The sequence below is a fragment of the Hyalella azteca genome, unplaced genomic scaffold (assembly GCF_000764305.2).
Source record: "Hyalella azteca isolate HAZT.00-mixed unplaced genomic scaffold, Hazt_2.0.2 contig14624, whole genome shotgun sequence".
In the NCBI taxonomy this organism is placed as follows: Eukaryota; Metazoa; Arthropoda; class Malacostraca; order Amphipoda; family Hyalellidae; genus Hyalella; species Hyalella azteca.
The window spans coordinates 64,483-91,408 of NW_025944502.1; the positions used below are offsets into that span (position 1 = coordinate 64,483).

A 26,926-nucleotide genomic window follows, 5' to 3' on the forward strand; every position below is an offset into this window, starting at 1 on the left:
AAGGCAGCACCGGCTATTTATAAGCTACAAATTACCCGCACTAGGTTCCCCACCTCCACCCCTGTACAAATAACTACACAGCGGACCATGCAGCACCCGGACGGCAGTTTTTCCCATCTCGTATGGTGTATGTTGTCTCATAACAACCAACATCATCCAATCCACTACCACGCTGATGGATGGATGCAACTCACAGAGAGTGACACACAGTAAAGACGAAACCGATAAACTTCTGAAAACCCAGCACAAAATTCATCCTCTGAGTCTCAAGCCACTCACCATCCTCATTATCATCATCATCATCATCATCGTCATCATCGTTATCACCTTCATTGTTACCATACCATCTTTTTGAAAAAAAAAACATAAAAACAAGAAAAAAGCCAAAACGCATGTCACTTGCGTGAGCACGCATCACTTATATTTTTGTTTAGCAGTGCTCAAAAGTGTAAAAAGTGTAAATAAAGAACCACCACCTTCTCATCACCCATCCGCTTAAAGCCTTAAACTTAACCCATCCAAAGCCCTGACGGGTTCCCAACACTCCTCCCAACCCCAAACAAACCCCACTCACCTACAACCCATCCAATCATGCGCAATGCGCCTTTTTCATTACCCTCAGTCTTTTCCATTTCTCCTTCCTCTTTCTGGCCACTGTGCGACACCTCTTGTTCTTTTCCACTCTTTCCTAGTGGCAGCGCAACCACAACAACTAGAATATTTCAACCGCAGTTGGGGAATAAGGTTACACATTTATTTGTGGAAGGTGCAAGTAAGTTATCTTTTGCCTCGCTAGTCAAAATTTGAACTGTGGAGTATGATGTGAATTGCTCAATGTAACAAGATAATAATATAAATTTAACCAAAAAATTAAATTTTTATTTCACTTCTTGTTCATTTTGCTGGTCAAGTACACCTGTAATGAGAATTTGCAAAATCTCGCGCAATATTTCAGATAAATTGAAGTTGGACGAGGGCCCGCCATGTCGTGCAGATAATGAGAATTGACAAACTCTCGAGCAATATTTAAGATAAATTGAAGTTTGACGAGGGCCCGCCATGTCGTGCAGAAGGCTTTTCAACTAACATTATATTTATCTAACACTTCTGTCTAAGAATGTCTCCACACTTATTTATCAGTGTGAAAACATCCTCCTGTGTTCATCGTAGGCACCTCTAACCCTGCTCCGTACGATAGACACGTAACGATGAAATTCAGGGCTGGTCATTAAACCCGATTTTTCTCCTCGTAAATTGGAAAATTTCGATTACATAATTACCCGATGCAGTTTCGTCAAAGACAATTAGGTGCATGTGCTTTTTTAGAGACCACCAGATCGCTAGCTGCTTTGTTGCTGACGCACATGTTTTTGCTCAAGCTTTTTTTGAACTGTGTTCTGGGGTTATACTGCTTACGGGGACATTTCTCGAAACTTGTTACTTCGGAAATAGCTTGTGTCATGAAGATGTCTTTTCTATGGGTGATATGGTTATGCTTAGAAGGGAGGGAAAATTATTAAGGAACTATAACTCTTGTAAGAGCATGGTAATGTAATGTAGTCGCAGTAAATAAATGAAAAGAAAAAATCTCGTTTCGTTGAGAGTCCGATTTTTTCTTCTCCAAAGAGCCAAATCAGAAGGCACAAAAGAACTTAACAGGTGATATCTGAAATTAATAATAAGCAATACTAACTAAATTTTACACAACGATCTTAATGTAAATCTCATGTAAAACAGAATAAAGTTATTCAATAACACAGACGAAACAACAGGCGCCTGGGCACACGAATACCGCCCATCTATAGAAAAGACGAACCGGTCTCCGAATAATACTGCAGATGGGAAGTGATATGTAGATTAGTCTTCATTTCAGAGCTTGTTAATACTTCAAGCTCCCCTCAAGACTTGTTCAAGTATTTCAAAACAATACTTTGAATGCATATTATAATTCGAAATGAGAAAATTCGGCGGCATTGAATATATTGCCTCATGCTGAACTCAGAGTAGTGGCACAAAAACCGTAAAGACAAGTTAATGTGCCAATACCAGCCCAGCCTCAAACTGTTTGGCTACATTTCAAATTAAAATATAAAATAAATGCTCAATCATCAGCAGAAAATTTGCTGTATCAATAACTTTCGGTAAAAAATAAATACATGATCATCACTAATTGGTTCACCTCAAGCAACAAAGCATTAGACCTCATTTTCAACGCCTTCATAATTTTTTCTTATCGTCCACTCCTTAAGTCGATGCCTCATCTACATTGTGTAATGTGCATAAATATAGAAATAAATTATATTGTATTCCAGACGATTAGGGACCTCTTCGAAAAGCACCATAAAAAGAAGTACCTTGCAAATATATACACGCGTTGTAAAATAAGGTCGAAGACAAAATTTAAGTAGTCTTGCAAAGATAAGTGGGTGGAAAAGTTACTTTTTACTTGAAACATTTATTTACATTGATAATTAGGGAAATTTGTGGGTGTGTCACGTCACAAATTACAAACTGAGGAGAGATTAGTATCTTTCGCTGTATATGTAAATGTGGCATACAAACGAAATTGAAATGTAATAATTCCTCCTATATCATCTATTTATCTTAGTTATATCCTGATTATGCGGTGAAATACACTGAACATTATTTTGTCTCTATTGTTTCAGTGAGCTTAAAAATATGTATCAATAGGATCTATATATTTGAAATAGTGGTATGATGATACAATACTACGATTTGCTAGATCTATCCTAGACCGACATGAATTTCAAGATATATTACGAATATTTTGATAATACCAAGGTGTTATCAAGGCATACTTCAATATTAAAAGGATTAACCTTTCCCTTAATAATGGCTTCATGTGATACAGATGCCATGCAGTTGCTTGTAGACGCTTCTTTTTGATTTGTGAAATTGTTATCTTACGGCAATCTTTTCTTGTAAATTTTTGTAACTCTCTTATCTTAGGCCTTAGTTTCCATCGAACGTGGAGCTGAAGTTTAGGTCTTCAATTGCATTAATTTTTCATTCTGATCGGAAGCTTGACTGAATAATATTAAACACTAAACGTGTCTCAGACGAATCGAACAGACATCTATAGTAAACAATAAATTGTCCGTCAAGTGTTGATTCTTAGGAACAGCACAAAGCATGAAGTCCTGCACTGCAACTATGAACTTCTATTATTCAACACTCGTTTTGTTAAGAATTTCAGTTTTAATAGATGCGATATGGCGATCAAATTGCAAAATTTTGAATTTTAACGACGCTCCCTTTGTTCCAAATTTTAGATTTAATAGAAGCAATTTAGCGATCAAATTGCAAGATTTTGAATTTTAATCAAAGCTGTATCGCTTGAGTGCAATTTCACGACACGCGAGGAAGCTTGACTTGCATTGGGCAAAGAGAGAAAGATACATTATGCAAATAGTATGATACACCTCGTATGATACACCTCGTATGATACACCTCATATGATACACCTCGTATGATACACCTCATATGATACACCTCGTATGATACACCTCGTATGATACTTCTTACATAAGAAAAATGGAATAATTAGATATCATGTTCTTAGCAATGCAACTAAAACGTGTAAATGTTAGTTTACGAATTTGTTCAGGTTTCTAAAATATTCAAAATGTACCATAGCGTTGCCATATTATTGCAAAAATATCTCATCTACTGATAGCAAGTGAATAAGAAAATAACTGAATGAAAATGTATCAAAATGTGTATTACTGTAAATGTACATTCACAAGCCTCTAATTGCGGAAGTTTCTGAAACCACCACCCATGCCATTTTGTCAAATTGTCGAAAATTTCATTTCAAACTGTATGTTTCGTGCGCAGGTATTGGTGCGTAAATCATATTTAATATACGGTAGCTTACATACTTACATAGATAAATAAATAATGATGACCAACTGCCATTAGATTTCCATTACATTGCTGCTGTAATGGTCTGAATTTGTAATGGACTGAATTTTCATGTCTAGTGGTGCGACGCAAAGACGTCGCGAGTGACTCGTCGGAGGTAAAAGAGATGAAATCAATGGGACAAGGAGCGACCACTGGAAAAGGATGAGAGACTTTTCTAAGAAGATGAACTTTTTTGAAAAATTGTGGGATTCGAGGAAAATAGGCTGGCTGGAAGAGATCCAGGCTCCTATGTCATCTCTCTATATTTGTAACTGTGACTCTACATTACGGATGAATACAAAAGGAATTACTAATATAATGTAAAAGAATGTGTAAACCCACGAATTCTCTACGTGATCTTAGTGAACGTTTATATATGCATTCCCAATGTTAGTAAAAGCGTGAAAAAATAATTAGGATGCATATCATGCGTATATTTAAAAAAATATAACTCAGTACTCACTGCAATGAGTGACAGAGAGCGCATTTTATCGTCGTGAAAACTTGAGGTCACGGACGGGCAGACGGACAGACAGACAGAAAGACGGACATGGCGAGCACATTAGTGCATTTTTCTATAAATGAGAAAACGCGGTAAAAAGAGTGTGAAGGACTTGACTAAATAGAGTAAAACATATTGGTAAAGGAAATTTTCAGTGTGAAAATTTCAACACCTTAATAATATACGTTCCATTGGCCTAGTCCCAAAAATTAGATCAGTACTCACTGCAGTGAGTGACAGAGATCGAATTTTCTTGTCCGTGACTTGCTACTGCAAGTCATGGACGGACGGACGGAAATGATGAGCACAAAAGAGCCTTTTTTCCATAAATGAGAAAATGCGCTAAATATGACGCAAAAAATATAAATGAAGCTTAATTGCACGGGAATGCCGAAATGCGAGCCATTCACTCGATCACATAACGAGTTGCGTCTCTGCCATGATAAAGATATGGCATCCAATGCCACCCCAAATATTTCTATTTTATAATTTATTACATATTACATTATTGATTAAAGAATCGGATCTTGTGCTAGTGTTGGGATGAAAGAGGAACAATTGTAGTCTACAATGCTGATCATTTTATCTAATCTAGAACATGTGTGGTTGCCGTATGATTATCATTGACATACTACAAGGTATAGCATGACTTCATCAATCATAATATTTTTAATTCAAGGTATCAATTAGGGATGATTTTTTCCGAAACAACTGTATTTTCTTGCGCCTTTTGCATCAGTTAGAACCTGGCGAGTCTTGTGCTCCAGTTTGCAGCGCCCGAGTTGCAATTCACTGCCGAACTCCAGCATGGCGCTCAATAACAGCAGCCGCGACCTCTGCTTTATTGAAGTATTACCTGAAAACTTCTCGAACAAAGCAACTTCAATTCAAAGATGCCCACCAATTCCCAAGGACCTATGCATAATAAATTTTCTGGTAAAGCTCCTTCCTCAAGTTGTCCTTTAGTCAGATTAAACACCATTTATTGCTTATATCTACGCTGAAATTAAGGAAAGAATAATAAAATATTGGTATCACAGACGAGAAGTAAAATAAATGTTAGTCATCTCAGTTAATTAAATTTCCATCACCCCCATTTTCGAATATAATTTTCTATATTCAAATGTCATACTGTATGTCTAATCTTCATATGTCATTTGGCAAATCATATTCATTCATATGTCAAATCTGCGCAATCAACTGAACACATATATGTCATGATTTAATAAAATCTCATCTCTTCCTGCATTTAAATCCCCCGCTGAAATAACATCAACTGTTCTGAGTTCAAACCGGACTAAAAAACTAGTTCCAAAGTTGTGTGTTGCCTGAAAATTCTGCAACGTTGATTTAATTACTAATCACACTGGAAGTTTGCTAAGTGGACAGGGACCAACTCTACTTCAGTCGTAAACAAGGTATTTAGTAACAAAGTTCGCCCATTCAAGATTTGTTCCGAGTTTCCAAACTGGTCTCTTGTTTCATGAAATAATAACAGGAGGAGAATCAGTTTACGAACGATCATACTCGAACGAGGAGCAACGTCTTCCTTCAAACTTCAGCACTTTTACGGCATTTTGGTGTTTACAACGGTTATGTCGTTCATGTGAATAAATGTATTTCAACTACTATTATATAATTTATTTGGTACTAAATGATAATTATTTATTACCATTTAAAATATTGCAATATGCAATTAGAGAGATAGGAGCAGTTTCTTGCACATAATAATAAGTGTTTATATTCAAATCAATGTGTAGATCCAAATTTCAGTATTTCTATTAGGAAATAATGCCTCGAAATCCATCCTCCATATTATTGCCAGGTTAACCTGTAATTTTTTCCTTTCATCCAGTACACCAGTGATCATTATTTGGGGACATGTTTTTAAGAGGAAAAAAAAACTTCATGCGCCAGACTGTAGGCAGTTCATAATTTGTTCGGTATTTTTCCCATCACCTGTCTGAAAAAATACGATTTTTCATAATTTGCTGAGGTGAGCATAGATTTCCAATACCCAATAATCGCGCAGTAAATTACTCGCAAAAATAAAATTTCTTTTTTGAGAAATTGTAGTTATTTCATATTTCATACTTTCTAAACAGTTGCAAATCTTGAAGCGTTCATTCTTTTTTTTTTTCTCGTACATTGGTATCGCTGTATTTCAATGCGACTTTCAATGGAAATTGGATCTATTATGATATATTTTTTACGGGAATGGTTTATAACAAAAATCTCTAATTTTATAGGGGGTGACATTGTGAGCAAGCACTGATATGTCTGGATTGTTATCATTAAATTTTCCATCTTCTTCATCCCGGCAGATTGTAATAGACGCGTGATTGCTACCTGCATTGTTTTTTTTATAACTTTTAATTCCCCCCGCCCCACAATAATTTCGGTAAATTTTTGAAAATACATAATCATCAGACGAATCCTAGTCGAATAAATACATATGTACTCACCGTTACTCCTGTATGTACTCATCACACGTGAATGCATTTTTAGTCAAAACCCCCAATAACTTAATATCTTGAGGCACATCAATGTTCTTGAGTTCGCTCTTATGCAACCACGAATGAGCTGTTCGTGGTTGAAAAAAACATTTTACAGATGAACATATTAATTTAGATAAAACAGCTGAAATAATTCTAATAAACACTTATCAGTTTGAGGACTTTTAAATTTTGCTTCCATATTATGTGTGCACTGTTCATCTAATAACTGATCACATCAGCATCCATCGCCTATAATTTTATTATATTTTGTAAGTCTAGCATACACTTTTTATGAATATCCAACTTAACCTGATCCGGCCGTACATACTCACCCATTTCTGAACAGACTTCACACTGATAGTAAAGATTATTTATTACACTAATTGTATCAAAATCAAAACATAAAACCAATATTAAAACATACACAAAAATCGAATATGTGTCAGTCGTTTCGTCGGTACATTGAATTTATTGCTCTCCTTCAGTTCAGTCATAATCCCAAGCTCTGCGAAAGAAAACAATCATTTTTGACAATCTTGTCGGTGCGCTCATTAGCTCAGTGAGCGCACACAGACCACGGAGAACGAAACCCAGCACCGGCCGCGATTTCTCTGCAGAACGACGGCGAGCGCGCAACGCCGACCCTGTCAACGCCACGAGACCTTCAGCAATACTGAGCCGCTCTTTGTGGGGACCTGACGGGCTATACGTAACATGTTCGCGTGAAATTCTGCCCTAAATTTTTTTGAAACCACAAATCAGATCCGCATGACATTAGCAATCAAATTTTCTTGAAATTTGCACTGAAATCTACGCTGAACTTCACGCCACATCCACTCAAAATTAAACCTCAAATGTTCAGTCCGTGAAAAATTTGGCTTTTTGAGAGTGCGTAAGGTTTATACGTGGAATTTAATGCTATATTTTTATTTGATTCTGTGTCAATCTGGTTTGAGAATAGATATGATATCGGTAACATGAAATCACACCGAAATAGATATGATTTCTTAATTTAATCTCTACGTAATACGGTTCTCGCTGACCTCGACATTATATCATTCAAAATTTAGGCATCAATTTCATTTGAACCTTGTCATGATATTCATATCTTTTTTTTAAATCGTATTATTTGAAAATAAAACTAATAACTTAGTAAGGCAGGCACGGCATTGGAGAAAAATTGGAATTAAAAATATGCCCCATATTCTATCACAAACTGAACGCTTGTAGGAAATCCGTCCTTTCTAGTGTCAATTTAGCTTTTGAATCTTTTCCGTGAATTTCGCGATCTGAATTATTTATTAGTGTTAAAGTTGAAACATGAGCATCACTACAAAGCGATTCATAATTTCGAGTGGAATATAAACATCATAATCATGAAAAATTTGGCCTAAAACCACGAAAAGCGTGTCGACTATCCAAAATTAAACAAGTCATTTGAGTAAAACAAATCGCGATACCCACGAAAAACTACACGCGAAATCCATGCGTATAACGAGCAGAACTTCACTGAAATGCCTCTAGCCGTCGACGATGACTTAGCAACGGATCCTATGGAAATACATTTCAAAACAAGATCATTTTCCCTAGCCTTTCACCAGAAAATTGTTCATTAGGTAAACAATAGTGATTTAATATTTTTATATTAAGTTTGATTTGGCATTGCTTGCACATAAAAGTGTCTATCACGAATAGTCAAATTTGCATTTCGATTTACGTAGAGTTTTTCCCCCGTTATTTATGATTGAAAGGCAACGGGCGTGTAAATTATTGATTCAATGGCTAATCCCTTACAAAATTTCAGTATATTTTAGTGATAAATAAAAATAACAATAATTTTCAACCAATGATCATTTATAAATGAAATTTTACAGTTTTTCAACGTTTTTTATTAACATGAGCGTCGGTTTTTTTGCAGAAATTGCTTCATTGACATGGCAGTACGATTCATTGATGTCTGTGATGTCCAGCCACAACTGAAGTATCAATTAGCGTCGAGCCTCGACAAATCTGATTATTATATGCTTCGTCCAGTATAGAAACTGAATTTAAATGAATTCATATCGTCATCGTTAATTCATCATACATTTTATTAGGGCCAGTGATGAATACAATACATGTATACCTGGCGCCTGTGTGTGACGCAAGTTATTTGTTACAGCATGAAAATTATTTATTTCCAACATCCACCAGACAAGCTCTATATACTATTAGATTTAAGTTAATCAGAATAATAGTATACTGACAAATTTGTCCAATTGCATTTCAACTTCATGGTAAATCAACACCCAGAAGCTATTAATGATCTAGAATTTGTTCAGTACACTCATATAGATGAATGAATTATTTAACTTTTTATCGATAATATTCTATCAACGTGCTTAGAATTTGGAAGAATCATCACGCTAGATAACTTTTAGTAAAGATAGAATTATTTAAAATTTCTATGAAACTCGCCATTTTGAATCAACACTAAGTCAATGTCAAAACCAAAATGCAGATATTCGAAGTACATAAAATGATCTTAGAATTAGTATACATTTCATGACGACGTAGAAGTGTTTATTGTGAATATTATAAATTAACATATTGCCTTCCCCTTACAGTTGCGATCTCTCGTCCACCATCAAGACTTGATCACGTTATCCTCAAGTCTCCATTACAGTCTTGATCTCCTTCATCTCCCCACATCTGGTCGATATGGCGGCGCGACTCATATGCATAACGAACGCCGTCGCCGCAGACAGGATCGCGCTCAATGATTTCTGCAAAAAGCCTGCGAGACAAGCTATGGAGTTGGAATAAATGTTGAGCAAGAAGCCGACGTACGTAATGTGCCTTAATCTTGTTCCAGGGGACTGTTCAGGGGAGACTTGACTGTATTTCACAGCGAAAGAAGCCCAGGAAACTTTCGGTGAAACTTTCGAAGGCCCAAATATTCTGACAGTTCGTTGTTTTCTTTCGTTATTTCTTAGCCCCAAAAACCGTTAACTTAATGCAGACTAAATTTTTAGAAGAACAATTTTTTAGTTTAAATTCTTCCAACTGCGAACTTGCATTTAGTAGAATATTTCTACAACATTTTTTATTATTTTACTTACAGCCATAGAAAATGGAAACAATGTTTAACGACTTAAATGCAGACAGCAAACGATTTAGATGACCCTTTTTCCACAAGTTTAATCGACACCGTTCTTTTCTTTACTAGCATTTAATGCGCGTAACATTTTGCTACGCGCGTATTTGCCAATGTTCCCCTAGCTACTGAACGTGTATTCATTTGCTCAAAAGTTGTCAGACATCAATTCTGGTGAACGCCCAATGAACGTAACGTGAATAATGATTAACTGGTTTTTATGAGAAGACGCAGAAGAATCATATAATGCAGAAGGACAAAAAAAAATTTGTCCCCGATTATTTTAGTATGTAATAATATTTTATTCTGAACGTACATAGAAATGGACGACTGCCATGCCAGAAATCACAGCAAGGTTAATTGTCTCGTCTTCAAATGTCACCTTGACATTGTTTTAAATTTCCGGTCATTGTTTCTGGATCGGTCCCGCCAATTAAGCAATATTGCAATCAATTATATTACAAAATGATTATTCTGCGCTTCCATGATAGTAAATTGTGGTTTTGCGCTGTTCATGAAACAAATGTTAACATTGAATTCGCTTTATTAGCGCTGTATGGCAAGACAGAGAAATTTGACACTCCATTTTTTTACAAGTCAAAATTAATAATTTTTCTTTTTATAATTGATCAAGCTATTCTTCTACTCAAAAACCTTCCAGTAATATTTATAGTTCATTTTATTTTTTACTAAATCATTATTATTAATTATCATTGAATGCAAAGTTTATTCCGTGAAATACTCTTGATTTGAGGACTTCTGGCTCGAGCCAAAATTTATTTGCCACTTATTGTTTTAATTTCTTTGACCTTAATTTAAATACCGAGAAACTGTTACTTGAAAATGATCTCAAAATTTAACGTTCCAAAATGCTTTTCTTTAAAATGATTATAATGTCAGAAATCTCAATCTTTTTCATAGTATTGTATGTTTTTTATTTTAATTCTATATTAATTTTCGCAGTTTATCGAGAATATTGCGATTTCTATACTGATATAGGAGCACATAAACAATACATGTTTTTATGACCGATTATGTTTCAACGTACATAATCGAAATCATTTTCATTTGAAAATTCTCTCAGATTTGCAACTCAGGATATTTCATTCTCTTACTAATCAATATAACCTCACTGAAACCTCTCCCTATATTTACGACACTTAACCTATTATAAAATTTCCTGCTGATGCCTTATTGAGAAAAACTGTCTTATCGAAGATGCTAACGAGATCCTAGACGTTCATAAATCAAGCTATCGTTTTCTTCATTTCGATTTTGTATGGACACGTTGAGTATCTCTAGAGCCTCCTCAGCGCGTGGCAAAAGAGTTCATGCCGGCGTTTTTAGCTGCCGGTAGAATGTATAAGATGTTGCAAGGTTATCTTGAAGCTTTCGTTCTGGTTGCGTGGGATGAATAGAAAAACTAAAGGCGAATTGAATGAAACTAAATAAACTGAATGAAATTAAAATCGCGAGATTTTGGAAATTATTGAGTAGGTTAAAAGATCTGTTTGTATTACATTGAAAAGAATTATTTCTGTTCCATAATTTATTGTACATAAAGTTTATTACTTGGCAAATAAAGTTTGATAATTTAAGATCAACATATTGTTTGACTATCAATCTGCGATTTTGTTCGATTATAACTTTATAAAAAATACTGATTCAGGAAAAAGTTGAGGTTGAATTATTGTGAGAAAATTCCACTTGATAATGTGACTAGAATTTAACAAAAGCATTCACATGAAAAATAATTTCCGAATAACTTCGACCAGAAAAATATACAGAAAGCGCCTCGTGAGATTGTTCGAGGGTGGAAAGAAGGAGGCGCGGAGTCTCGGGGAAATTTATGGTCACCTGACAGAGCGCGAAGGCGTGAACGAAATAAAAGGAACTGGCCATAAAAGGCGATTCTTTTACGCCGGGAATTGATTCCCAGGGCGGTGCTACAGAATCGCCGCGGATAAATTCCTGGAGATTTTTTATGAACACCGAAATGGATTTTTCTTATAGAGTCCCGGGAACTCTTAGAAATAAATTCGCGTGTTTTAAACTGCATGACCTTGTTTTGATCATAATGAATAACTGACCTTCGATGTAGGCAATTTTTAGAGGCGATCGATGATTATTTTGAACTTAATTGGTGACTGCGCAATCGAAAATGTGTGCGATGTACGTTATATCGTTTTATGATTAAGTAGGGGACTCATGAGATAATAAATGAATAATAGCAGCACTAGAGATATGAGGCTTTCGTGTACGACAGATTTTGCCAGAATGGACGCTGACTGAAAAATGAAAAATGCAGTGAAGTTGTGTAAAACTTTTACTTACGATTCCTCTCATTCCGTTTGATGCCAGTCATTCCTGAACACAATTTCTTTCTCGCCATCAAGATAATCATGTATCATTTATTTTATTATACGTAGGCGACGGATGCAAAAACCTTTTTGAGCGTTTTTAACTCTGTTAAATTAACTTGATTGTACATTTTGTTTATTTACGTTCGATTAGTGATTCAGAACGGTGATAGTTATATAATCAATTGCATGTTTATTACAACTGAGATAAATCAGTTAAAGACTAATCTACGCACTTAACATGGATTATTTGAATAATTTTTTCATCACTGTTCACGAGGTGTTCACTGTAGATTCACGAGGTAAGAAATAACTAACCTCTTCAACACGTGTAAGCGTCACAAGAGTTGTAAACACAAATGAATTAAAAAACTTCAATTATTCAAAAAGTCTATTTTACTCCAAAATTCATTTTTATGTGATAAATAGCGTCATTGAAAACTGTTGAGTGTAGAAGGATAGAGCAAAATTCGACCAAAAATTTGTAGTTATCTCTCTTAACATCATGGTAGAGGAATATATTAAATCATCTGAATAAATCTTTTACTGCAAATTACGAATAAAATCTAATACCTGGGGTAACGTTAGTTTATTGATTCAGAGTAGTAGTCTCTATATGATTTGGAAAAGGTACCGTGGTTTATAAACTTGATTTACAGCTCATGTCGCAATATCCAGGAAGAGGTACGATGGTTTATAAACTTGGTTTAGAGAACCCGTGCCCCCGGAGAAGGTACCGTGATTTATAAACTTGATTTACATTTCATGTCTCAATAACCAGGAACAGTTAAGATGGTTTTTAAACTTAGTTTAGAGAACCCGTGCCCCTGGAAGAGGTACCGTGATTTATAAACTTGATTTACATTTCATGTCGCAATAACCAGGAACAGGTACGATGGTTTATAAACTTAGTTTGGAGAACCCGTGCCTCTGGAGCAGATACGTACCGTGGTTTATAAACTTGATTTACAGTTCATGTCGCAATAACCAGGAAGAGGTACGATGGTTTATAAACTTGATTTACATTTCATGTCTCAATAACCAGGAACAGTTAAGATGGTTTTTAAACTTAGTTTAGAGAAACCGTGCCTCTGGAGCAGGTACCTACCGTGGTTTTCCAAGTCTCGTTGGAGCGCCTCGATTGGGTCTGTGGGAACGCGGCCAGCTGTACGGCCTGCGGACGACGGGCGGGCGCTGCAGGCGTTCATTCGATGCCCGCAACTCAGCAGACGTTCTCGAGCCTCTGGTCGCTACTGACAATCCCATCGCTGTTCTAGATTAGATCTGAAGCCCCCTCTTTGAAAAGGCGATGGATAATTACACTAGTGAAAGCAGTATTTTCAAAGACATAATTGTGAAGTTGTTGTGATTATACTTATTATGGTTCCACGCATAGTCTTATTATGAGTTATTCAAACTAAATATCATTATTACATCATATTACATATATACAGAAAATTTTTTATTGCGATACTACTGATCGTGATTAAAAACATATATGTTGAATTCGGCCCTCAAACTGCAACAGTGAAAGCCGAATTTACGATGTCATGCAACTTACGACGGCCATAAGAATTTAAGTGATTGCAGCCTTCATATCGCAGTGAAATACATCCGTAAAATTTATAGAGCGATTGCAGCAAAGACCGAGACCCGAGTGCATCAATGGCTCGTGAACTCGGCGCTCAAAGAGAAGCTGTCAGTTTTAAGTCCTTGAATCTTTATGATAAACCTAAATTTTTATGAACCTTTGCTGTTTGCTCACATACCAAGGAAAATTTTATGAGGATCATCGTTGGCCATTCCAACCTCATGTGAAATTTTAGATGGGAATTGGTCGCTACGCATCGGCAAATTGTTGGACGTCAATATTCAGAGCTGTACTTTTTAAACAAGACTCTAAATGCTGTCCTTTCATGATACAGTGGCTTCTTTAAGCAGGTAATGTGTCTCTGAACTTGTAAAAAAATATTTCAAAATACTTGACATTATATCATAAATTAACAAATTTCTCAAATTCATAGGATATCTCACTTCTCATGAAAAATTATAGATTTTCATTAACGATGAAGAATATTTTTAACGAATGAATTCTTTAGAAACTTTTTCCTGATATTTAGAAACTTTTTCCGGACCATTTATAATGAATAAGCTGTATCATTCAATTCACTAATAACTAATTACATAACCACATTCCACAACACTTGAAGTGAATTTTTTTATAAAATAAAAATCATACCTGTTATTAATGATTTTTATTGATTCCAACTCTCATTATTATTCGAAAATTACATTCAGCACCTTCTGTTCACCAATTTAGGTACCTATAATTAACACCTTGCGCTGAGCAACACGCAATTTGCTATTATAGGCACATTCTAACTACAGCTTTCGTTTAGCAACTCTTAATTTGCATATTGTATTTCAGTAAGACGTGCAGCTGTCATTCATCAACATCTAATAGTTAGCATGTATTTAGCAACTCCTATTTTGTCGCTATTTTCCAGGAAAACGCAATATGCAGATTGCATGCATCAACACCTAATTGTCGCTGCTGTTCAGAATGAGCTAATAGGAAGCTGGCATTCAGCAACACCTAATTCTCGCTGCTGTTCAGAATACGCTTATAGGAAGCTGGCATTCAGCAACACCTAATTTGTCGCTGCTGTTGTTCCGAATAAGCTAATAGGAAGCTGGATTCAGCAACACCTAATTTGTCGCGGCTGTTCAGAATAAGCTAATAGGAAGCTGGATTCAGCAACACCTAATTTGTCGCGGCTGTTCAGAATAAGCTAATAGGAAGCTGGCATTCAGCAACACCTAATTTGTCGCTGCTGTTCAGAATAACCTAATAGGAAGCTGGCATTCAGCAACACCTAATTTGTCGCTGCTGTTCAGAATAACCTAATAGGAAACTGGATTCAGCAACACCTAATTTGTCGCTGCTGTTCAGAATAACCTAATAGGAAGCTGGCATTCAGCGACATCTAATTTATCGCTGCTGTTCAGAATAACCTAATAGGACACTGGCATTCAGCTACACCTAATTTGTCGCTGCTGTTCAGAATAACCTAATAGGAAGCTGGCATTCAGCAACACCTAATTTGTCACTGCTGTTCAGGTTAACGCAATATGCAGCTTACTCTCAGCAACAAAATTGTGGAATGGAAGCCTGCACTGCGCTACCTGGTCTCATTCAGAGCTCTGGAACAACTCATTCCCTTCAACAAATATTTACCATTTGTTGCATGCAATGATTGTTAGTTTAGCCAAGTGAGCGGAGTGGTCTTCATTAAACTAAACTATAATGGATAACACATGAATAAGCTCATCACCGTCGGCACGGGCGAGGAGATTAATAAGAATTGTTGTAAAGTTTTCTGAACGCCGTACAAAATTCGAAATTTATACACTCACTTTATAAATGATTGTCTATGCGAAAACAACCAACGTGAACTAACTTTCTTCGCAGTATTCGTTACACATGAGATAAATTATTAGAAAGAAAAATTTACTGTGCTTTTACGGGTATATAGAACACATGAGTAGTGGATGTGAAAGTTGTGCCATAATAATGATATTAACATTAATTTTTAATTTGAGGAAGGGGCTAACATAACTTACCCCTCAGGGGTGAAGGTGCGTCCAATTTTCGGTTTCGGGTTTCAAAAAATGTAAATTGAAAACGTATAGGGCTATGTAAATGTGAGATAATTGTACATACCTAATTAAAATATATGTAAAGTGAACAATACAGGTTTACTAACACAAGTTAGCCTGTATAGCTTCAATTCAGTGCGCATGTTACATGAAAGTTATTTTCGATACTTATATTGCTTCCATTTTGAGGTTCTAGTCAACATCATTGTTGTTCCGAGCGAGTCGTTCATTGTTAACGCTATTTCGATCACATAAGGAAGTTTTGAAAAATGAGGTACACGAGAGGCTCATTCCTTGACATTTAACTTGTAAACTGAAACAACAAAGACAAATAAATTAACGTATTACACACAGGTACAAAATTCTACATCTAATAATGCCAATTTTCATTTGTGAACAATTAAGGGGACATAACAACAGAGAATAGGAGATATTCCCGATTCCGACTCAATGGTTGCGAATGCGGACAATGGCGTATAATCCACTATCTAAAAGTACAAGGCTGAGGTAGTGACAACGGAGAAATCATTTGAAATTCTAAGACAAATCTTAACGGCGCATCCTAATTCTTTCTATGGTGGTGACAGTGACTCGGGTGTATGGACGCCGCCACAATAGTTTCATCAGCTAATATACGGGATGACGTCATTATAGCTCCCTCAACTTATGGCGCAATTTAATTTAAATTGATTTAACTCGAGACAAAATGGATTTCAAGTTCCTGCGAAAAAAAAATATCTTAAGGTTATTTGGCATGCTGTACACTCACATAACCTCGGAATTTCCAAAGTAGCAAGAGCCGAATAGCTTTAATAACAAGTTTTAGTTTTTTAACTGCAGAATAGTGGGTAACCTTTTACAGGACTCATTTTCGAACAGCTTACGACGCTGCGTTACACACTAAGAGCAATTATGAGTGATGCAATTTCAACAACCTTTGACTTGCTGCTAGAACACATAGAACGAAACTTAATTAAATAGTTCTAATAACTCAGCAAAGTATTAAATTGAAGGTAAGATACCATAATCAGGACTCATGGCGACACACCGAGGAGAGAGTCGTGTCGGAGGGGGCAGCTCGAAGGCAAGACAAAGAGCAAGCCGCTGTATCGGGTGAGGCTCACGTCTTTCTTATCCAACATTCTTGTTGACTCGGCAAACACCTGAGCTTTGGCTTACACACTTCCACTCTTGCAGCCTCGGTGGACGAGAAAATTGTGTTTTATAATTCCCATCCTTTGTTAACGTTACAAAATGGCTCCAAAAGACTAATATTGAGCAGTTAAGTGAAACTTGAATAACAATCGTGGCACAATTGCACGCCTGAATAAAATATTCTGTGATGAAGATTAAAGAGTGGACATTGACATAGAATTGAAACGAAATAAATTAACAGACGTGCACTAGAAAAATATCAATATTTTGAGATGAAATTTTTAAAAACTGTAGCAAATGTAACTAACAGTATAAAGAGCAGCGAGCGTAAATGAGCCGAATCATGACAACTCAATTTTCCACCTCGTTTCGTTACGTCTAAGATCGTTGGGCGCGATATATAAAACGAATAAATAATTGAGTATCCTACAAGAAAGCGAATATTAATTGACAACAATACATGAAATTCATGCAGTAAATTGAACATAACAATGCAATCTTCAGGGCATTAGTCCATCTAGCCAATCATTAAACATATTATTTCACTAGTCACTTCATCTCGTATATAATCAGCTGAGCAGAGACAGCTCAGTTTCATTGCAAATATTGCTTAATATTTCGAACAATGTGGTGATCTCGTTCGGTGTTCCCGTGACCTAGAGACAGTGATGGCTCTTGGCTGTCTACCTTGATGAGTCTTATGATGATACCAACTTAGCCAACACAGATCTAATTTAAGGAAGACATTCAGCCATGCGAGCGCTCTGGTCTGTGCGAGACGCTATGGAGGCTGAGACTTGGGTGAAGATCACTTCACAACTCAAAGATAATTAAAAGACGTCTCTCATTTGAGAATATGAGACGGGACTCGAATATATTGCGCATATGAGACGGGACTCGAATATATTGCGAATATGAGGCGGGATTTCATACCCCGTCCCAAAGGCGATTGTGGTAAAACTTAATTGTTATTTTTCCGATCAATGGCATATTTGTTTACAAAATTTGTTTATTTTATTTTTTGTTTCCATTTTTGTTTATTATATTTCTGAGAATTATATTGCAAATCAGGTGCAATTTTTTTATTTAAATAACCTTTTAGCAGTTTCATTTAAAATAAGGATGCCCATGATCGAGCAAAATATTGAAATTAATTTTTTCCGTAATGTTTACGTTTTTATAATGCTTGATTCAGTATTCAATGTTATTTGCACAATATCCTGAAAATATTATTCTCAACTCATTGAATGTATTCCGCTACAATCGTTTCAGCTGACCTTTAAATCGACATTTTCCGAAAGTCTTCTCAAAAAATATTTTAAAAATGAATTTTTCTACCTTCATGGTTCTTGGTAATTCCTTACTTTGTTAAGAATAAAGCAAACTCTGCCAAGTCTCATTAAACCAACCCATTCACTTCCTAATAGAAGAAAATCTCCACCGTGCCTCAAAGTATCGACACTTTAGTCTTTTCTTCAGAATTTGAACGATAAATCCCCCTAGCTTGTCGATAAAACTCGAAACATCAGCGGCCACTAAAAATAAATCTCAAATTTTTTAGCGTTAAAATCATATCTAAACTTTTGTTGTCCGTAATTTAAATTCGGATAAGGAATTTTGCGATTCTAAACTGTACGAAGATGACAACTGAAATACTTAAAAAAATTGGCTAAAGTCGTTAATATGAAAATGGCAAGCCACTAATCGACAAAATTATTTCAATCACGAATCGAAATTGCATCCTGATTCCTTTGCCCCAGTACTCTAATTTTTTCACGTTGAAATCACACCTCGCAGTTTTTTGGCCGAGCCAAAATACTATACCTCAAGCTCAATTTCTAGCAGCTCTGATATGTGCTTATTTTCTTTTCTTTGTATCTTTTGGGACACATTTTGGTGATTTGACTTTAAATTTCCAGAAAAAAAATTATTTTACCCAAAGGATGGATCGAACTCAATAGTGAAAATTTTTTGGTTCCATTCGAAATACCTCTTAATAATGTAAAAATGGTCTCATTCGCTTTTATTTTAACAACTAAATTGATAGCAAAACTTCACCATAGAAACTGCAGCACGCCATCACAAGAAGCAATCATGCGGAAGCTTTGTCATCTGCGTCGCCGTCTCGCGAGGCTACGGGTAAGTTTACTTCCACTTGCATGACTTCTATAGTGATTGCAAAACAAAACTTCGATGCGTTTCTCATTGCACAAAATTTTGGATTCCAAAAACGCATGTTGGTCAATTGAATTGAGATTCAAGCTCATTGTTTTGTAATGCATCAGTACAGTATGAACTGACCACGATGTCAGTTTTTTTCGGATCATGTCATTATATTGGAGGCAGAAGAATCAAAAGCCATTGTTTAGTAATTCCGATGCCTGATAAATATGATGAAATAACTATTACAGCAGATATTGATCTTAAAAATCAATAATATCTGATTTGAATAGAAATAGAATAATAATGACGATAGAATAATAAATATGCTGAAACCCTCTCAAAACCCTAAACAGAAGGGCATCCACTTCATTTTTTCTTTTCTCTTACTGGCTCACTAAAAAGAAATCTTGCTTCCTGTCAATAATTAACTAACTTTGAAATGAACCTGAAAATTTCACTTATGATTATCACTTAACGAATATAATTCATTCCCTATTATTATGTGCACATTGAGGAAGAAGTTCGCTCTCTTCCTAATAATTTATCTGCTCAACAACGCTAATTTTTTAATATAACTGATGGTTCAGATAAAATGATGAATTTCTGGTCTGTGTTTCATTAGTTCAGTTAGCTTGTTCAGTAATCCGTGATGCAATGTCAGCCTCTTAAACGGCAATAATCTTGCAGCGGTTGGTCTTATTTGCAGCTGCTGAACAATATATTTACAACACAGTCATTAACTCGTTTTAATTTGTCTAACACCTTTTCTTATTACCAGCAGGTGCCCTCCTTCCATGTTTGGATGACAAATTAGATTTCTCGATGCTGTCCTTCCTGCTATTTCTCCTTTGTATATTAACTGAAGTTTGATAATTTCGTTCCTTGGACAAGGATCTCAATTAGAAAGCAGTTCAACGAATTTGCGTAAGCCTCCTCGTAAGTGACTCATAGTGCTCACTCATTTTGTCTAAAATATTAACGGTAAACATCAGAAATTTCTCGCTGTAAACTTAAGAGAAAATTTTGACCCAGAGTGCATGACAAGGGCTTAGCGCATTTCAAAATTTTAAATAGAAACTAGTGTCAAATATTCAGTTCCTTGTCTTATGATTAGCGGCACTAGGAGGCCAATACAGAAGGTTATAAAACGAAGCATCTAGCGAGAAATTATGAACTCGTGTCCATGTTCTTGTTGTTGCAAGTTCCTGTTTTTTGAAGGCCATCAAAATTTTTCGAGTTATGAATATTTCATCAACGAGACGATCTAATTGTGATTACTGCAATTTATTTTGACTATTTTATGAGCCGCAGAAAATATTGAAATTTATCTTTTTTTATCATGGGATGATATTTGATTCCTTGTTTCTCTACTTCTAGCTTTGCCTTGGATTTTAATTTTTTTCGTTAAATGTGTGCACCAAAAATGAATCAAAGTATACGGCACTTGGAGAAAGCAAACAAAAGACATGAACGGGGCCGATGCATTAAATGGAGAACATGCAAGAAGCAATTAAACGCACGTCCTAGAGGTAATTTTAGTGTAGCGGCCAAGCATACCACTCAAACATTAGTACTCCTACTTACTTTGTAAAGATTATGAGTAATAAAAGTCTAACATTTTAGTGCAAAAATAATGCTCTTTAATATTGTGGCACATCCAAATTTTTGCATCTCAACATTGTTGTGCCTCAGCTATGAAATTTTTTCGACGACTCTTTTTGATCCAAGTTGGACGGAGCACTATCTTCAGAGACGTTATGAAAATTTTAAATTCCCGCACATATGAATAAGTACGATTGAAACTAATAATTAGTCTGTATCAGCGGAATTACGTTCTATCATTCCGTACAATGATCATTGATAATAATGGTCTAGGTTAGTGATATAATGGTGGACAAGAAAAGTGGTTTAATCACGGTTTTTGATTTTGGTGTGCGCGAAGAAAAATCAAAATAGTGTTAAGAAGTCAACCGAAATCAGAAATTTTATTGGATGCAAATAAATCAACTGCTTACACACGGATTATCAGTAAAACTTAATATTAAATCAGAACAATTTCCTAGACTAACGGTGCAAATTTACTGTATAACATATAAGCTCATATGGTTAACTCCTGACAAATTCATTTCTCAAAAACGTTTCCGAGTCTTAAATTACATTATCTTTTTCACAGCATTTGAAGTGAAGAATTTTTACTTTTGTTTCAATATTAAGATATTTAGAAATAATAGGTGGAAACTTAACAAGTGACAAATAAATTTTAGTGTCTATCCGACGGGACTTGCTGAGTAAAAAAACGTTTTTTTGTTCGCTTAAAACACGATGTTTGTACTCGACATTTTTACGTAGTTTTAGTTTCTTTAAGAGAAACAACAAATCCGATGGTGAAAGGGATTATTAGTCATCACATCTCCAACTGAGAGGTCATTATTTGTAGGTTGAACTTCAAGCAACACAGAAAAGAAAGAGTCTTTGAAACGAGGTGCTGTTTAAAAAGAACCGACCGAAAATTGAAGAAGACCGAAAATTGAATCTATAGACTGTTGTGAAGCAGCCATTGTCTGTGCAGTTGAAACTGCCGTGGAAATATGGTAGCAATTTTAATTCCCCCTAAAGTTGTTTGGGTGACCCCAAATTTGAATTTTTTGGGGGTAATAAGAATTATTAATAGAGAGCGAGCAGTCTTGCAGCGTAAAGACGTGAGCAATATTAAAGAAGAAACGCAAAATACTGTTGTTAAAAAATAAACAGACTTGGACTTCTAAGGAGGTTATATACCTTGAATTATAATTGCATCAAGGCAAAACTGTCAAATCAAAATATCCAAAAAGTACTCGTATCATAATGAACTACCTAACTGAATCGCAACTTGACATATGAAATACAATTGATAACTTCGATACGCCAAGAATGTTTAGTGCGCTCTAAATCAACGTACATATTCTAGTCTTACGCGAAGAAACTTATCTAATGACAAGTGTGTGCACAATATCAATATTTCAACTTAAATATTTAAGCCATCGTGAATGAATATACACTTGTTATAGTGTGCATGTTCAACAGGCAAGCAAACACGAGGCATGTAATCAGAAAATCTAAGTGTCTCTCTGAAATAGCAGCTTATGATATTTTCACCATTTATAAGAACTATCTGATTGATTTCAACGCTGTAAGCATTCAAAATACACATGTGAATACGCATTGATTTTGAAAGATTTTCGTTCCAGAGATCGAATAATGTATAGTATACCTACCCTGCTGTGAAGTGAAAATTCTTTCGTAATCATTGCAAGTACTGTTAATTGACTCAACAGTGTTAACATAGATAATGGGATAAGCAGGGTCCTTATTCTGAGTCCTAATACCATGTGACAACTGTTACAAAAATTAGCAAGCACGTTCCAACTAAGCAATGCAAAGAACACTAGAAGAAGATCGTTGAGGAAGTTAAATTGTTAAATTACTTCGACTGACCAATCAAGAAACGGAGTCACCATCTCTCCAAAATTGTATCAAAGTTTCCACTGAATCCCAAATGGAGACATGTTAATGATTTTATTTGCGTTAATGGATGAAATTCTGAGGCATTGAGCGTCCGGCACCACAATCCGTCTTATACTTTAAGATGATCGTACCTTTGAATGGCAAAAATACTGATTACATGGAAAACGCTGACCCTTATTCACACAATACTGGGCACTCGGAATGGACATACTATTTGATATAGTAAAAATGTAAGCTGCACACCTTTAATGGCTTCAAACAATGATAGAAAAATCACACCGCAATTACTTCCCGAGCATAGGATCATGACGTATATACCACAATCAAATTCTAATAACGAAAGTTGGGAACTACTTCAACTCATTCTGCGAATATGAGACCTTTCCAAAAACTACATGGAATTAACTTACAGTGTTAAAACTGACTTTTAAATGGGCGAAGACAAACATAAAATAACTTGCTTTCCAAGAACACAAAATGATGATTGCTAACTTACAGCAAGTATCGGAATAGCTTTAATCATCTTTTTTAGTTCTGTTTGACGCTCCTGAATGATTGCGGTTTTCCCGCGCAGCCAATTTTCCCGTTGGTGCAGCTGACGCGGAGGGCGCCTGATCCAAAACTTCTGGTGACTTGGAGATCTTGTCGGCTTTCTCTTTACTTTCTTGCTGCTCTTTCCTCTTGATTTGGAATTCAACAACCAAGCGACAGGTGAGCATGAAGAAGAACACCTGAAACAAGGACATGACATAATATTTGGAACTGAGGCGGGACTCTCGCGCGGATGGCATGAACTAGATAATAAGGAAATGACATAAGAAAAAGTAATATAACAAAGCATTTAAAATAAAGAAATTTGGCATTGCACTTGAACGAAACAAACCTTGATGTGACGTATCATCTTCGATAAAGCATTAGTATATGGATGCCGAAATGGCCATACATTAAATGAATGCAGCTGTCGGGCGCACGCGAAATTTTCTACATGGCTACTTTTTTTAATCCCTTTTACAATTTTAAGTCATACAATCTAAGATCGTACTGACTATACCGGTTAAATTTTTGATTAGACGGTAAAAGATGAGACAATTGACTTCTTTACTAACTATATAGGTACTGGTGTACGTTCTCACCAAAGATGGAGCGATGCGCTCGAACTTGTCACCAACCATCCAGTGGTTGTAGGTGGCGAATAGCATCATCAGCACCAGCGTCAAATTCGCCACTTGCTTAACTCGGCCTGGAAAAAAAAGAATTCCGAGGCTTCAAAATTCTCACTGGACGACTTTTAAATTTGTAAAAATCAAACGCGTTCAATTAACATCAACAAAGTTTTAGTGTTTCCTTTCATATTCTTGCTCATCCAATGGTATGATATCAAGGCACTATAAACTCTGAACGTTATTAAAAGACTCAAAAAGAAGGTTACTAGGTTTTGAGGGCAGGGTTGGCTAAGCCTCAGAAGATATACGTAAAATTTCACATACCGCTAACAACATTTTCAGTACAATATAACACCAAACACAGATAATACTACATGTTCATATCGTTAACCTTTTCAGGATAATGCCGAATTTTCCGCTATCATTTTTTAAATCAAATGATAATTTTCTAGAACGAGCATAAAATGACTTAGAGGTGTGCTGAATCAGTAGCCAAAAACGATTAGGTGATTTTATTAACTGAATGTTAATCACAATTTGCGTAGACTTTCAATTCATTGTTTTCATGCAATGTATTGCTTCCATTTACAAACAGGGTTAATATTAAATGATCAAATTACAGAACATTCACGCCTGATATAAAAAGTATTCATAGAAAGCTTATAAATCGTATTAGAAGCACCAATTTCAGTGATATAGGTGCATTAATCATTTAGCCTTTAAACGCGCCGACGATGCGCCGGTACCATTTTGAAGGGATTTTGTACTCCAGGGCCTGGGCCAGCGGGAACACCTTGGCGTACCTCGCAAACTCCTTCCGCTGTCATAACAATAAACTCGTTTTATTTACACGCAATTGAAAATGCATTATTTTATGATTTAATATACATTGCCACCTAAAAGAAGGGATAAAGCTAGTGCTAGAAGATTAATAGTGCACAATGAGAAATGAATGTAAATTATGTGCCTAAACTTCAATGAGACTTGATGAGAATACGTTACTTCTCAAACAATCATCGTATTGAATTTTGCTCTCTATTGACTTGACCGGGGGGGGAAGGAAACTAAAATAGAATTGGGCTTGAATTCAAGTGCAAGAAATTAGTCAATTTTGGTAATTTATACAAGAACATATTTTTGAATGGGGCCTTAAGATCCCATCTACTTTGGATGATTTATATTCTTTTGTTAATAATTGGTTCCAAATCAAATGTTACCATTATTTGTCCGCGGACAATATCAAGAAACCAAAACTTTAATGAATGTTATTTCCTTATTTTCGAAAACTAAATTTTATAATGCAACACAGCTGAGTTTTAAATTTTTATAGCAGATTTTTCCTTCAGAATTTTAAATTAGTTAAGGATGCAAATACCAACCAATTCCTTGTAGAGTTCTTTGCTGACTCTTGGTGTGAGCTTTGTTGTACCCACAAAAATAAAGAAAATACCTAACAAAATGGACAGAGATTTGAGCACTACGGACGCCATGGAGGCTCGTCTCTTCACTTCGTACTGCAGAGCTCTTCGTCCCTGGCTACAAATATAAGCTTTAGATTCCTCTTGTCTTTTGGCCTCGACGGAATTCGAGTTCCCAGATTCTGGTCTGTTCTCAATTTTGCAGGGACCGTAGCACGGATACCGTGAGGCCGCAGCCGCGACCCCCGCCTGCTTCTCTGTTGGATCCGCCGAAGCTGGCTGCCGATCTTGGCTGTTGTGTTGCTTCTTACGTCTACGGGATGAATGGTTATCCGATAGGTTCTGATGGGTGGTATCTGATTTTGTCATGAAACTAAATAGTGATTCACAATAAACAAGAAAATGGTTCATAAGGTCACAATCTCCTATCGTGAAAATCTTTACAGCCTGCTGGTCGCTGCCCGGTACACATTCAGAAGATGCAGCTGTACCTTCACTCGTCTGCACCACCGCTCGCCGATCAATAAACGGCCGTTCTTGCACTCAATAACACACAACCGCTATTATCAGCGTTTCCTACAATACTTCTTAGAGTACCGGGAGAATAATTAGAGCCAAATTTCATGTATTAAATTTCATTTAACATGACGGTAAGCGTACAGATAGACACAGAACGACGAGCGCCGGTTAACTGATCTCCGATGCGCGCTGGGTCGCCTGTGCTGCTGTTGCCTTGGTCGCGGCGAGTATCGATCATGCGAACTAAGCACGCACGCGTTGTAACCCTGCTTACACTATTCTGACTGTACTTATATACGTACTAACTTCTACATTCTAATGCTTTCGTAACCATGATGTTCCTAACTACAGTAGTTGAATGAATGGAGCATAAAATCCCTGTTGATACAAACATACAAAAAGTTGAGCTTGCTTCCGTTTATAATGACAATTACCGTTTGAATTATAATACTTGGAAATTAATTAGTCGAAACGGAATTTATCTAAACTTATACTGAAATGCAAATATTTCCTTACATTAAGTTTATACATTCGCGCTCCGACTACATTTTTAGATTTACTACCATTTATGAGGTCAATTCATCAAAACTACGTTCGAGCAGCAAACAATAGTTGGTTTAACCCACTACCGCCTGACATGGGTAACCGGAGCAATACTGTCACAATCCTACTTCCCAAAGAAGATACGTTCTAGTCGTGGTTTAACTAGTACAGGGTGAACCAGAATTAACTGACCCTTTTAATTTGTTAATAAATAAAAAACTAACAACGTTATGAAGTTGAAACTTGTTTTATTTAAAAGAAGAACATTTTTATGGTAATATTGTATGCAGTATTAGTTAAAATATTTATTATGTATTAATAATATGTATTAGTTAAAATATTGTATGTAATATTGTATCCTAGTTAGTTATTGTATCC

General features: G+C 35.9%; 1 protein-coding gene across 1 annotated transcript; it reads right to left on the reverse strand.

Annotated features, from left to right (window-relative positions):
- Positions 1-21,653: 21,653 nt before the first annotated feature.
- On the reverse strand, positions 21,654-26,294 carry LOC108682583 (novel acetylcholine receptor chaperone-like). Its single transcript, XM_018171777.2, has 4 exons — positions 25,448-26,294; positions 24,798-24,888; positions 24,039-24,145; positions 21,654-23,636 (listed from the first exon to the last, which is right to left on the reverse strand). The coding sequence occupies exons 1-4, from the start codon at positions 25,895-25,897 to the stop codon at positions 23,421-23,423; spliced, it is 864 nt and encodes a 287-aa protein (XP_018027266.1). The 5' UTR covers positions 25,898-26,294; the 3' UTR covers positions 21,654-23,420.
- Between the last annotated feature and the right edge of the window lie 632 nt (positions 26,295-26,926).